This window comes from Oncorhynchus mykiss, chromosome 6, assembly GCF_057628025.1.
Source record: "Oncorhynchus mykiss isolate SJ-2025 chromosome 6, ASM5762802v1, whole genome shotgun sequence".
NCBI classification, from domain to species: domain Eukaryota; kingdom Metazoa; phylum Chordata; class Actinopteri; order Salmoniformes; family Salmonidae; genus Oncorhynchus; species Oncorhynchus mykiss.
Genome location: NC_143027.1, coordinates 67,885,096 through 67,900,260, shown reverse-complemented (window position 1 = coordinate 67,900,260; position 15,165 = coordinate 67,885,096). Strand labels below are relative to the sequence as shown.

The window sequence follows — 15,165 nt, the reverse complement described above, 5'->3', positions numbered from 1 at the left end:
ATATACAACTGATTAGCATGTGCAGTATGATCTGGTTTGTGCTGTGCACTGAGATAAAAGACCAGACTAGAACCAGACAAGGCCCAGGACAGAATACTCACCGGAGAGCCAAAGTTGTGTCCAACCTCATGTGCGAAGGTGATGTGGGAGACCTTGGGGGGGACATGGGAGGCGTAGTTCTGCACCGTGATGATGCCAGTGTTCAGAGACTTCTTCTTCCCATCAGAGTACAACTTACTCTTCTCACAGATACCTCCGGAGCTCCCTAAGAACACAGTAAAATCACTCATCAAGATCACATGCAGTACACACCATGGAGGATTCTGTCTGTCACACTGTATCCCACACAACAAACTAACAGGACCATACTGAGGATTTACATGGCATTGAGGATGTACTATTTCCAACTCTGACACAAGTGACAGTGAAATGATGTAACACTCTTATTGGAGTAAATTAAACCTGATACACTGCCTGGAGTGAATTAGCAGAGATCGTTGCTACTGTAGGGGAGCAGAGGGCATTTGGGCCCAGTGGCCACCCGTGTAGGTGAGACACAGACAGCAAAGCAGCCAGGTGGTGCTGAATATGCCCGCAGGGGGAGAGTGGCAGCTCGGGCACAGCAGGGGACCTGAAGGGCGCTGCGCCACAGTCACTGAGAATGCCAATTTAAACTTGCTCACTTACCCATTCTCAAAGAGAGAAACGCACTGTCTGGAACACACACATCGACAGACATGGCCAGCTAGCTGTAAAGTGCAAGTGTGGAGCATACTGACACAATCTATTTGGGAAACCTGATTTTGATTGAATAGTTGATTGAATAGTTTCATATTGTGTTTAAAGGGAGTGTTTAAAGTCAGCTCAGATAGTGGGAGTGAGCAGTGGCAGACAGAGCTGAGTCAGAACAGCTTCTCTGTCCCACCCTACCATACTATCAGATTCAGCTGGCACATTGCCGGTCTGCCTCTAGGCTCCCCCTGCACTATACACTCAACACTGCCCTGTCTGAGATCACAGAGTGTGTGTGTTGCGTGTATGAGGAATGCCTCCATTGAAGCCACTTATGAGTGTGGTAATGGATCAAATCCATTAAAAAGCCCATTATCCAGGCCTGACTGGTGTCTCTAGTAGCAGTCTGTTGTCAGTCCACTCCACTGGAGCGTTCAAGGCAGATCTCTTCTCTACAAGCCCACAGCCTCCCTCTACCGCTCTACAGACCCAGATCGATTCAGCCTGCTTAGAACCTTGCTTATTTGCCTGTATTGATTCCCAGTGTTTGTTGTTGTTTTTCATATTGGGTTCTGTGAGTTAGAAGTTAATCAAGATATGTTGACGATACCTGGGCCAACTGACACTGACCCTTCATTTAAACCTCACTAAGGAAAACACAGCCTGAACTCTGACCTCTGGGGCTGCTGCTCATTGAAAGAAACTTATAGCAGTAACATGTGAACTTGGGATTCAACTACAGTACTGTCCACTTCCTCTACCTCTTGATTATTACTGTGAGGATATCCTGAACCAGGCACAGCCTGCATCTGTATGGACTCCTGTTCTATCTGGGTCACCCCTGCCACTGTAGAGCTCTGGGTCACCCCTGTCACTGGAGAGCTCTGGGTCACCCCTGTCACTGGAGAGCTCTGGGTCACCCCTGTCACTGGAGAGCTCTGGGTCACCCCTGTCACTGGAGAGCCCTGGGTCACCCCTGTCACTGGAGAACTCTGGGTCACCCCTGTCACTGGAGAGCTCTGGGTCAACCTTGTCACTGGAGAGCCCTGGGTCACCTCTGTCACTGGAGAGCTCTGGGCCAACCTTGTCACTGGAGAGCTCTGGGTCACCCCTGTCACTGGAGAGCCCTGGGTCACCCCTGTCACTGGAGAACTCTGGGTCACCCCTGTCACTGGAGAGCTCTGGGTCAACCTTGTCACTGGAGAGCCCTGGGTCACCTCTGTCACTGGAGAGCTCTGGGTCAACCTTGTCACTGGAGAGCTCTGGGTCACCCCTGTCACTGTAGAGCTCTGGGTCACCCCTGTCACTGTAGAGCTCTGGGTCACCCCTGTCACTGGAGAGCTCTGGGTCACCCCTGTCACTGGAGAGCTCTGGGTCACCCCTGTCACTGGAGAGCTCTGGGTCACCCCTGTCACTGGAGAGCTCTGGGTCACCCCTGTCACTGGAGAGCTCTGGGTCACCCCTGTCACTGGAGAGCTCTGGGTCACCCCTGTCACTGGAGAGCCCTGGGTCACCCTTGTCACTGGAGAGCTCTGGGTCACCCCTGTCACTGGAGAGCTCTGGGTCACCCCTGTCACTGGAGAGCTCTGGGTCACCCCTGTCACTGGAGAGCTCTGGGTCACCCTTGTCACTGGAGAGCTCTGGGTCACCCCTGTCACTGGAGAGCTCTGGGTCACCCCTGTCACTGGAGAGCTCTGGGTCACCCTTGTCACTGGAGAGCTCTGGGTCACCCCTGTCACTGGAGAGCTCTGGGTCACCCCTGTCACTGGAGAGCTCTGGGTCACCCTTGTCACTGGAGAGCTCTGGGTCACCCCTGTCACTGGAGAGCTCTGGGTCACCCCTGTCACTGGAGAGCTCTTGGTCACCCCTGTCACTGGAGAGCTCTGGGTCACCCCTGTCACTGGAGAGCTCTGGGTCACCCCTGTCACTGGAGAGCTCTGGGTCACCCCTGTCCCTGGAGAGCTCTAGGTCACCCCTGTCACTGGAGAGCTCTGGGTCATCCCTGTCACTGGAGAGCTCTGGGTCACCCTGTCTGTGGGCCATTTCTGTCTGTGTGTTATGGCTGTCTCATTGAGTTCTCCCTTCTCACAGTCCACACTACTGACTGACTGACACTATGGGGTTGGTGGAGACCAGAGGGAGACCCAGCTGCAGGCTATAGAAAGGGGTGTGTGATCATCTCCATTGACTGTTTCACATTCTACAAACGTCTATGAACTTCCTTCAGGAGAAGGACTCTGTATGTAGCTCCTTTGTCCTTGAGTGAACCTTGTTTGGAGAACGCAGCAGTTTTGACAAACACCCAGGGAGGGAGAAAGCGGAAATCACAAAACATGCTGAGTAGGCAACAACTCAACAACTTAAAAATGCATTTCAAGTGGAAACTGCGTGGAGACGATGCCTTCGCAAATCCAGTCCTCCTCGGCCTTGAAAATTAAATTACAGACATGCTGGTGGAACGAGAGAGAGATGGGGGGGGGGGGGGGGTAGGGATATTGCATTGACAGATGGAGCAGCTTATCAGAGGGCGTGTGCTGGGGTTAATGGACATACTGAGGTTCATTTGAGTGTTCTGATAAACATCAGCAGATTGCAGGTACTCAGAGGGCAGAGCAGGGAACCTGCAGCACAGCTTTTGCTTCCTCTCCTCTTTACAATGGAGCGATCCCATTAGAGATACTGGAGCCAGGGAGTCTCTCACAGACCACTGGTCACTTGGGTGACTTCTTGGATGCTAAACCTTCCTACTCTTTAAGTAGGCATAAATGTCCACTATTCTCAGTTTTCTTGTTTTAATTCTCCACTGAATTCCTACCGTGAGAGTCTTTATGCAAATGAGTGCAGTGCACAAGTTCAATTGGTGTGTGTGCACGCACGCACCTGCAGGAGCTCCGACCCAGGCCAGCCCCAGCACCCCGTCGTCAAAGTCCCTGTCACTGAAGACGTAGGCCAGGCAATAGTCATCATGGTTCTGCTCTGAGTTGAGCTCCAGGAACTTCTCCACCCCGATGTTAGCGAAGCGGAACGGATTGGTGATGTCCCGCTCATCACTGGTCGTGTTTATCTGAAGAGATGGAGAGGAATGGGCTCATTGAATAGGTCATGAGTAGGTAATCACACATACATGCTTATGTACACACACACATACATACATACATACATACATACATACATACAGGGGTTTCCATTTGGAAAATGTTACACCGGACATTTGACCAGCAGCATTTTAATTTATCGGACATTTAAGAAATGTAACGGACCCATATGCATTGGGTGTGTAACCTTATTAAGGCGTCCAACCACAGTGCTCAGAATGACAGAAATTACATTTAGATTATGCTAATTCATATTAACAGAACATGCAGGTCAAGAATGCAACAATGTGAGTTCCTTCTTACTGAATTCTGATGTTAGAATAACATGTACTGTTCCTCAGCCAACAAGACCAGTGACGAACAGCAGAATCCCTAGCTTTTGTCAACCTATTATCCCTCATAGTAGAAAAGGTTACCTATTCTGTTGGTCAGCTTGTGGAGAAAGAAATAGCCTATTCCAAACAGACTCTGGGACAGAGAATAAAAAGAAAAAGCAATGAGTCTGATGCAACAGATCAGAACGTTTAGCTTAAAATGTTGAAATGTATTTATTTACATTATAAAACGCAGCAATGCGCACAAGGCAGTAGGCTGCGTGTGAATGTTCCTTCAATAATGCAATTAGCAGGAAAAAGCTCACCAGTTTCATGTGACAGAGATGAAAATATCCGTTAGAAAGAGGGGAGATGTAATATGCAACAACTTGCTAATATGACCAGGATTGTGCCTTGGAATACTGGACAATGAAGGAAAGTTGATATAAATGAATTGCCACCACGGATATGGTCTGATTTTGGCTCGGCTACTTTGAAGCAAGGTAAGAGATGCCTCATATGTATTAAAACAACTAAGTATGTTTTCAAAGTGCATACTGCCTCCAGCTAATTGCAAAGAGGTGTGTGACGCGCTGATGAAGTCTGCCTTCTGTTGCCTAAGCATTTACTGTTAGAGATGCTATAGCAGCAGCTCTCGCGCTCTGACAGATTTTACACTCAAAGGCTCTGTATCTGTATGCTGTAGGCGTGTGATAAATAAGATATCCATGAAAAACGAATATACTGTACACAAGTGCCAATTGAATGCCACTAAATTATGCAAATAAACCTGTATTTACATCTACTGGTATTAACATAAATGAATAGGCTAAACAAGCATTATTTCACAAATGGGATTTTTTTCTTCTTCTCCCGGACAATTGACCGGCGTCAATTTTATTTATCAGCTTTCAAAATAAATAAATAAAATAGGGCCAAAAGCAGGCTATTACCGACTAACAGAAACCTTGACACACACACACACACACACACACACACACACACACACACACACACACACACACACACACACAAGATGGGAGCTTTGTTAGGAGGGCCTACAGTAACAGATCTCTGGGGTATTGGAGAAGAGATTTCAAACAAAGGCCACTGTGTCTACATCACTATAATCATTGCTAAAGGTAACTATGTTAATGTGTGTTTGAAGAGAGAGTGGGAAAAGGCTTTAGACAGATAGAAAAATCATTCTACTTAAAAAGTTGCCAGCTCCTTGGACCCAGAGAAACCTTTTGTGAGTTCTTTTGAATTGATTTTGGAATGGGGCCCAGAGCTCCCTACTTTAAATGGCAGCTGGTGTTCACCTGAGGATTTTAAGGATTTATTAGGTCTTGGAGTGTGGTGGAATACTGATGAGTGAGACAAATAGTGGTGCTCACCATCCACACACCCCCCAACCTTGAACACAAACTCACCCTGATCCTTTTGACCATGAAGCTGATGTTGCGGATGCCCAGGAAGTCAGTACCCTGGTAGATAGAGTCAATGGCCTTGACATGGCTGGAGATCTAGAGAATAAAACAGTCACCATTAGATTATGAGAAGTCTGGAACAACTGCACTGCAGAGAGAACATCAGATAAATCATAGTAATGGCATTAAAGACATGACATGTCTGTTAGCCCACCAATGAACACATGAATAATATCTCTAACTACAGAATCACTGTGTTCAGCCAATTGGAATCAATCTGTTGATGACTTGCTCCACACTGTCCAGCCCATCCTATAAACAAGCCTCTAGTCTCAGAGCTAAACCACAATCCTAACGAACACATTTACTTCATCACACTGAACCTTTTTTCTTTATCTCACCTATGGGGAGAGTGAGCGTCCACAGAAATTACATTTGAATCAGCTAGTCTCTCCCTTAACTGGACCCCTGTGAAAGGCAGCATTTCCTCTGCATCTGATTTGTTAGGCTATAGAACTCAGTCAGGAGGAACTGGTCTGCGATGCTGGGCGGGCTGGCTGAAGGAAGGAAGCCAACAACAACAACTGATCAGACCCACAGACAAACACTATTCTGTTTGTAATCCATTTCTCCTGGCGGAATTAAAGGGCAGGCCCTGGTTTCCCCCTGCTGAATGACTCAGAGTGTGTGTGTATTAGGGCTGACCCCATTTAGTCGATTGTTTGGTCGATAGGCTGTTGGTCGCCCGAGATTTCATTAGTCGAGCAGTTGCAAATTGATCAAAATAATTAATGGTGCACAAGACACCGGTCTGATTCGCACTGGTCTCAGTGGACTAATCCATTGCGGAAGCCCCTGGGATGGCACAGTCCATCCCTCTAAGACGTGCTATTGAAATTGTAAAAAGGCTATACTAAGTAAGAATAATGGCGCAACACTGATAATTAAATAATATTACATAAATGCGCTTTCTCCCGCGATGGATAGCAGGCGCTGTCCACGGTTCTAAAACGTAATCTTCAGTAAGACGTTGAATTGGTGCCTTTCCCTAAAGCCAATTCCTCCTTCGGCCGCCTCTCCTTCCAGTTCTCTGCTGCCAATGACTGGAACGAACTGCAAAAATCACTGAAGCTGGAGACTCATATCTCCCTCACTAGCTTTAAGCACTAGCTGTCAGAGCAGCTCACAGATCACTGCACCTGTACATAGCAAATCTGTAAATAGCCCATCCAACTACCTCATCCCCATACTGTTATTTATTTTGCTCATTTGCACCCAAGTATGTACTTGCACACTCATCTTCTGCACATCTATCACTCAAGTGTTTAATTGCTAAATTGTAATTATTTTGCCACTATGGCCTATTTATTGCCTTACCTCCCATATCCTACCTCATTTGCACACACTGTATATATACTTTTTTTCTATTGTATTATTGACTGTATGTTTGTTTATTCCATGTGTAACTCTGTGTTGTTGTTTGTGTCGCACTGCTTTGCTTCATCTTGGCCAGGTCGCAGTTGTAACTGAGAACTTGATCTCAACTGGCCTACCTGGTTAACTTCTTATGGAGTTAACCAGGGGGCAGTATTGAGTAGCTTGGATGAATAAGGTGCCCAGAGTAAACTGCCTGCTACTCAGGCCCAGAAGCTAAGATATGCATACTATTAGTAGATTTGGATAGAAAACACTCTGACGTTTCTAAAACTGTTTGAATGATGTCTGTGAGTATAACAGAACTCATATGGCAGGCCAAAACCTGACAAAAAAATCCAACCAGGAAGTGGGAAATCAGAGGTTTGTAGTTTTTCAACTCTTTGCCTATCCAAGATAGTGTAAATTTGGTCCGATTGCACTTCCTAAGGCTTCCACTAGATGTCAACTGTCAACAGTCTTTAGAACCTTGTGAAGGAGGAGAGAATGAAAGCTGATTGAGTAAGAGATCTGCCAGAAGACCATGAGCTCATTCAGGCACGCTCCCGTGAGAGGTAGCTGCATTCATTTGCATTTCTAAAGACAAAGGAATTCTCCGGTTGAAACATTATTAAAGATTTATGTTAAAAACAACAATCAAGGATTGATTCATACATCGTTTGACATGTTTCTACGAACTGTAATGGAATTTTTAGATTTTTCGTCTGGCCTGCGTCGTGACTTTGGTTTCGTGAACTAAAGGCGCAAACAAAAAGGAGGTATTTGGACATAAATGATGGACTTATCGAACAAAACAATGTTTTTTTGTGGAACTGGGATTGCTGGGAGTGCATTCTGATGCATTCAAAGGTAAGTGAATATTTAAAATGCTATTTCTTAGTAATGTTGACTACCCAATATAAAGGCTGTACTCAGATTATTGCATGGTGTGCTTTCTCCGTAAAGTAAAAAAAAATCTGACACAGCGGTTGCATTAAGGAGAAGTTTATCTAAAGTTCCGTGTATAATAGTCAAATCTTTATCAATGTTTATTATGAGTATTTCTGTAAATTGATGTGGCTCTCTGCAAAATCACCGGATGTTTTGGAAGCAAAATATTACTGAACGTAACGCGCCAATGTAAACTGACATTTTTGGATATAAATATGAACTTTATCAAACAAAACATACATGTAACATGAAGTCCTATGAGTGTCATCTGATGAAGATCATCAAAGGTAAGTGATTAATCTTATCAATATTTCTGCTTTTTGTGACTCCTTTCTTTGGCTGGAAAAATGGCTGTGTTTTTCTGTGACTAGGTAATGACCTGAAACAATCAGATGGTGTGCTTTCATCGTAAAGTCTTTTTGAAATCGGACACTGTGGTGGGATTAACAACAAGTTTCTTTAAAATGGTGTAAAATACTTGTATGTTTGAGGAATTTTAATTATGAGATTTCTGTTGTTTGAATTTGGCGCCCTGCACTTTCACTGGCTGTTGTCATATCGATCCCGCAATATCACAAATTCGGCTGTTTTTCAATCTTTGCTATGCTGTAATAAAGGCTTTGCAATTTTTTCCGTTATAAGTAATACCAGAGTCTGTTCAATTTTATATAGTGTTGTTTACACTTCCAAACGGGCAGGAAAAAAGTATAATATTGTACTCCAACAGCACATGTTTGCCACACAATACTCATTCAGAGCGTGCTCCTATATCCTCCTTTATCTTTATCTTCAATAGTTTCCACGGCTAAGTCAAATGTCTTCCACACATCTGACTTTCCTTTTCCCTCCTACGCAACCAGTAAACATCCCCCATTTCGAGTTTATTTTTCATGTCCTCCTCATCCGTTTTGATGTCACGTGTTATGGCGTTCAGAGTTTGTTATAACCAATATATTGATGTGATTATAATAGGTTATAGGTCAGACCCTGTTGACCAAGTGCATGCACTGCATACATGTTTTACGTAAAGAGATGTTTTTCCTAAACAAATTAGGTATTTTGGTTACAGAACCTCAGTCAGAAACAAGTAAGACAGGAAATGGCTGTAATTATGTTGCAGCTTCAGCACAGACAGCAGCGATAAACACTTGCTGTGCTGGGGTGCCTGTTCGCTGCAGCAGGGAGGAGAGCGAGACAACGCACACCAGTCACACAGGCTCCCGCTGTCATTTCATTTTAACACAGCACGGCCATCGGGCTCCCGAGTCATTTGTGTGTATTATTTTTTTAATCAAACAGTGAGCTTAAAGCATCAGACAAGCTCAGTGCATATAGTTGATTTTTATTCAAACACTTTGGGTGTGTCTATATATGGAAAAATACACTTTTAAAATGTAGACCAATAGAATAGTTGAAAGAACAGATGACTCTCGATCAACCAATATATTTTTTTAGTCTGGGACAGCCCTAGTGTGTGTACAGCCTCAGTACCTGTGCAATGACAGCCTCTCTGGTGCCGTAGTACTTGAAGAAGAGGTGGTCAGTCTGGATGAAGAGCTGGCAGGTGTTCTTCTCTATCTGAGCTGCTCTCTTCTTCCTCAGGATCACCGGACCATGTCCATGGGACCTCTCCTCTTCCTCCACCACACTGCTGGGCTCCTGCAGAGACAACAACCAGTGGAACGACTACCATTAGTCAACTAGGAGGGAGAGATGGATGTGATGGAGAGTGAGGTGGAATGAGGGGAGCTGGAAGAAGAGAGATAGGGGAGATAGATTGAGAGTGGGAAGCGGGAGGTTGAAAAAAAAGAGCACACGACTAAGAAATGACATGAGAAGGTGACTAACAGGAATGTGTAAGGATTTCGGCCATTTTGGTCGGGAAAAAATCCCATGTCTTCAAATGTGGAGAAAGAGGGCCCTAGCTTCTGAAGGGAAGAGGTCTTCCAGAACATGGGGAAACATTTCCTGACACACCCCTGGTCTGGTCTGACTCATCCCTGGGAAGAGAGAACACCAACTCTTCACCCTGCCAAATGATCTGTGATATCACTCTACTCAGTCATCCAATGTTCCACAGAGCTGAAAGGGATAAGAACCTGGGAACAATAAGATACATCTGGCTCTCGTTACAGCTCCAACAACAAGTTTGAATTAATCACTTCCATGTTTCCTTATCATGCTAACTGTTATTTTACCATGGAGCAAGAAGATGTGAGGTGGTTTGTATGGTCCTCCAGTACTGTGTCCAGAACGTCGTTGTACAGTATTGGTGAGTGCTGTATAGCTATAGAGTTGGTTTCACAGTGGGATATTATCAGCTCACCTTGAGAGGCTCCTCCATAGCCGAGGCCTGGTACTTCTTCATCCTTTCAAACACTGAGTGGTCAGCACAGCCCCCCTCTGACCCATACTTATGAGGGTAATCTGGGAGGAGAAGAGGAAACCATCAATATGAGCTCAACCATATTACCAGTAATATTGGTTCTCATCTTCAGGCTAAACCTGTTTAGAATGGGAATGAAAAAGGTTGTACACAATAGCAGCCATAGTGTGGTCTCATCTACTCTATGCAAGGCCCTCTAAAACGTACCAGTATAACATCATCTACTCTATGCAAGGCCCTCTAAAACATACCAGTATAACCTCATCTACTCTATGCAAGGCCCTCTAAAACATACCAGTATAACCTCATCTACTCTATGCAAGGCCCTCTAAAACATACCAGTATAACCTCATCTACTCTATGCAAGGCCCTCTAAAACATACCAGTATAACCTCATCTACTCTATGCAAGGCCCTCTAAAACATACCAGTATAACCTCATCTACTCTATGCAAGGCCCTCTAAAACATACCAGTATAACCTCCTCTTCTCTATGCAAGGCCCTCTAAAACATACCAGTATAACCTCATCTACTTTATGCAAGGCCCTCTAAAACATACCAGTATAATAACCTTGCCATCTCTAGCAGCAACATTCATCTGAGTGTGGAGATATCAGAGCACTATATGTCAATGTTCATTAGGACAGAAAGAAGCTGTAGTTAATATCCCTCGCTCTCGGTGTGTGTGTAACAAGGCCTAACACACAGACCGTCTACGCTAACTGAAAGAATAAGCCTCTGTTCACTGCTGGCGTCTCCTTCTCCAGGCTGGAGAATAACAAAGCAGTCTTCCTCCCAAATTACATGTCACTGACTCACTCACTGCTCGACTTTCCTCTACCTTCCTCTGCCAGAGGCTCTGAAAAACACCTATAAAAAAAAGAAAACACCTCAATAAGGAGCAACACTACTACTTGCAACTACAGTATTCAGAAAAGTCCAGTATTCAGCAATACACCTTCACAATTACTAACACAGATCAATGTCAAAGAACGGTCTGAGATACCACAGATTTTGCCACAGAGTTCAGATTTAAACCTACATCTAAGCAGTGACCATGTCCTTGCCCTCTGCAGAAAAACAATGCCATTGCCTAGAACAACATGTGGTGCTGTGTCCCTCTGTGGACTGGCTGGCTGCTGGAGCATTCCCCATGGGACCAAATCAGTAAAAACAGACACAGAGCGGGGTACTTTACAACCCAGCTAACATGGTGATCTTCAAGAACACAGTTTGTTCACAGGCATCTGCCTAAAGCAGTTTTCTCATAAAACGGAACATAATTTTGATTAACGCATCCAATTCAAATCTATTGACTCTGCTCGGATGTCACCCATTGAAGAGCAGCCAGCAAGCAAGTTGGAGAGCACCCTCCCTGTCATCACCATCCTGTTCCTAAATGAGCCAATAAACAAGCAGTCTCACCATAGTACAGAGCTACCCTGTAGAATGAGCTCAGCGATCACTATGCAGAACACAGAACTGCACAGTGAAACACTAATGAAAATGAGTAAACCATAGTGACACAGAACTCTTAGCAAAGAGTCCTAATTGCCTGTGGAAATCTGAAAACTCTTATAATGGGTTTTTGTAATCTACACTCTTTACCTTCACAGCAGGCGTGAATGCTAATGAGCTCCAATTACGGCTGTGTGTTTAGTCAACAGAATAACACAGGGCTTTCTACTTCTTCCCTAGTTAGCTTTATCTATTCACAGCAAACTAATTCTGCCATCTCTGTCTGATGAAGTCAGTCCCTACAGAACAAAGCCATTTGTTCCAGGACGAAGACGCAGGGTTGGGAACAGGTATGGAGGACACACTGGGAGGTAGGCAGTTACTTTGTCCTGGTTAGGCTACGTGACCATGGAAAACTTCTGACCCTTATTATGTGGGAGACGGAGGTAGGCAGTTACTTTGTCCTGGTTAGGCTACGTGACCATGGAAAACTTCTGACCCTTATAATGCGAGAGACGGAGGTAGGCAGAGTAACATATGGATATGCTGTTTTGGGTTTGGGCAGAGTGAGGTGAACTCAGGGGCCTCAGCCGGGGCTCTCTGGGCCTGGGGAATGGTGCAGTGTCAACCAGGCCTGACAGCTCTGTTGCTGTCTAAGCGGGCAGCATAACAGAGCAAGCAGGGTGAGGAGGAAGATGCGGTGTGTGTGTGTGTGTGTGTGTGTGTCTGTCACTAATGAGGACTCTGGGATAACAGAGCCACCTCTCCCTCCCCTGGGCAACATGCCCTCCCTACTCTGCTTCAGATACCTGAGACAGGACTTCAAAACACAGGCCAGCACAATCCCACACTCAGCACTTTGAATGTTTTAACCTATACACCGCAATACAACAACCCTGAATACACAGAATAACTGAATGCATATGCCATCAATCAATCAGGCTGTTACTGTACAATGTGCTGATAATAAAACCAGGTCAGGTCAGACTGCTCTGTGATCAGTTCCTAGCAGAGACATTATTCTCTCCCCAAGTTATCCCCAGATAGTAACATGCAGTGAGATGGAGTCAATAACGCTGACTGTACGCTTCAATAGAGGTCTCCTCTCTCCACTGCATCTTTTCCCTAATGTACACAACACACAGTCGATGCCACTGCTCTAGTCAACAGCGAAAGCCCCTCTAATCACAACAAAAACACACACCAGTAAACACAAGCAATCAATCCTACAACTAGGATAATGTAATTACAGTACATGTATGCATCTCATTTAGTCTACACCAATCAGCACTCTTACATCCATCACAACCAGAGCCACCACAACATACTGGTATAGAAATGGACTCCAAATGGCTTCCCGAGTGGTGTAGCAGTCTACGCCACTGCAACGCAGTATTGAGGCATCTCTACAGCCTGGGGTTCGATCCCAGGCTGTATCACAGCCAGCCATGACCGGGAGTCCCATAGGAAGGCACACAATTGGCCCAGTGTAATCTGTGTTAGGGGAGGGTTTTGCTCATCGCGCTCTAGCAACTCCTTGTGGTGGGCTGTGCGCCTGCAAGCTGACTTCAGTTGAACGTTGTTTCCTCCGACACATTTGTGTGGCTGGCTTCCAGGTTAAGCGAGCGGGAGTTAAGAAGCAGTGCGGCATGGCGGGTCATGTTTGGATGACGTATGACTCGACCTTCGCCCTTCATGATATTGAATATCATGAAATTGTGGAGAAAAAAGGGGCGAAAAAAAATACTAATTTTATTACAAGAAGATAATATTTAAAATATATATATACATATATATATACAAAGACATAACACTCAGTACACAGTCCTATTCTTCAAAGTCCTTATAGGCATCATTTAGACGTATTGTGAGTGAGACTTAGTCCTCGTGAGTGGTTAGTCCTCAAAGCCCTCAGGCTGAGTCTGGCAGTGCTGGGAGGACATGGCGCAGCAGAGCTGCTGTTATAAGCCTCCCAAATTAACCTGTCGGTCACCAGCCTGCATGACGGGAGCAGAAATGCCACCGCCACAAGCCAACGGGCATGTCACTCTGTCTGCCAGCGACAGCAACGCTTTCACCTCCTTTTATCACACACCGGCACACAGGAACACACACACTCTCCCCAAGGAAATTCAAGGAACATACACACTCAGATCCCAGAAACACAGTCCTAAAGAACACACATTGCTGTAATGAGAACAAAGTGCCGACAAATACACCTCGAAACGCACTCAGTCCCAAAGAACACAAACTCAGACCCAACAAAAGCACTCACACACACACACACACACACACACACAGCTCTGCGACATACAAGTAAACAATACACTCAGCCAGCGTTTCACACTCCCTCAACCTTCATAACCTGCTCTCCTCAGACAAATTTGTACAAACAGACATTTTAATTCACACTCTTCGATGGCAGAAAAGTGGTAAAGGAATTATTTTGGCACATTATTTTATTTATATTTCGCTTTTTTATTCAAAGTCAAGATAAGTGCTGCAGGATCAGAATGGTGTTCCTTAAAGCCTGGCCCTACTTACAGCACGATTGACTGACCGCAGTTCATTTGCATTCTGCTTTGCATATCATATGATGAGTCAACACAAAGCGCCACTAGTGGGCAGTCAGGTCAACCGGTTGGAGGGGGAGAGAGTGGGCTCAGGGTCAACCTGTCCCCCGTTGTCAATTGAGGAGAATGGCTCTGTACTGGACCGACTGGATTAACCGAACAACAAAAAGTTCTGCCCTGACAATGTGTTCTCTATTTCCAGACAGAAAGCTGTCATTGTCCCTGCAGTGAATGCCCTCTCATTCAGATGCTAATCAAAAGGCCTTTGCGAACAAGAAGCGAAGAAAGGCAAAGTTGTGAAAGCCGGTGGAAATGGGAGTCACAGAGTCAGTCACGCCTTTTCATTCTTCATTCCATCCCTCCACCATTTGTCCTTCCTCTCGCTCACCAACCCCGGCTTCAACAGGAAAGATAATTCTAAAATTAGGTGCCACAGTTTCTTCAAGGAAAAAAGCCTCCGCCACAAAATGAACCTGTTTGAAGAGTATTTGAAGTGTGTCTTTGATGTCTGAAAACATCCAAGTGCAGACAGGATATCTGTGAGGAGAGACTCATTAATGGGTTGATAAAGACACATTCCCAGGAATAGCAGTTTGACTAAAACAACTGCTGAAACCTGAATGTTACACTGAATGGGATGCAGCGGCAGGTAGCCTAGTGGTTAGAGCTTTGGGCCAGTTACCGAAAGGTCGCTGGTTCAAATCCCCGACCCAACAAGGATGAAAAATCTGACAATGTGCCCATCAGCAAGCCACTTAACCCTAATTACTTCTGTAAGTCGCTCTGGGTAAGAGCATCTGCTAAATGACAAAA

General features: G+C 45.2%; 1 protein-coding gene across 5 annotated transcripts in view; it reads right to left on the bottom strand.

Annotated features, from left to right (window-relative positions):
- Positions 1-15,165, bottom strand: part of adam10a (ADAM metallopeptidase domain 10a) — a 102,273-nt gene that overhangs the window by 5,239 nt on the left and 81,869 nt on the right. For all 5 annotated transcript variants that reach the window (XM_021607380.3, XM_036980804.2, XM_090238671.1 and 2 more), the window contains 5 exons: positions 10,262-10,362; positions 9,427-9,594; positions 5,575-5,667; positions 3,613-3,796; positions 102-265 (listed from right to left, as the gene is read on the bottom strand). In XM_021607380.3, coding sequence (XP_021463055.3) covers positions 102-265; positions 3,613-3,796; positions 5,575-5,667; positions 9,427-9,594; positions 10,262-10,362 — 710 coding nt within the window. The remainder of the gene's footprint in view (positions 1-101; positions 266-3,612; positions 3,797-5,574; positions 5,668-9,426; positions 9,595-10,261; positions 10,363-15,165) is intronic.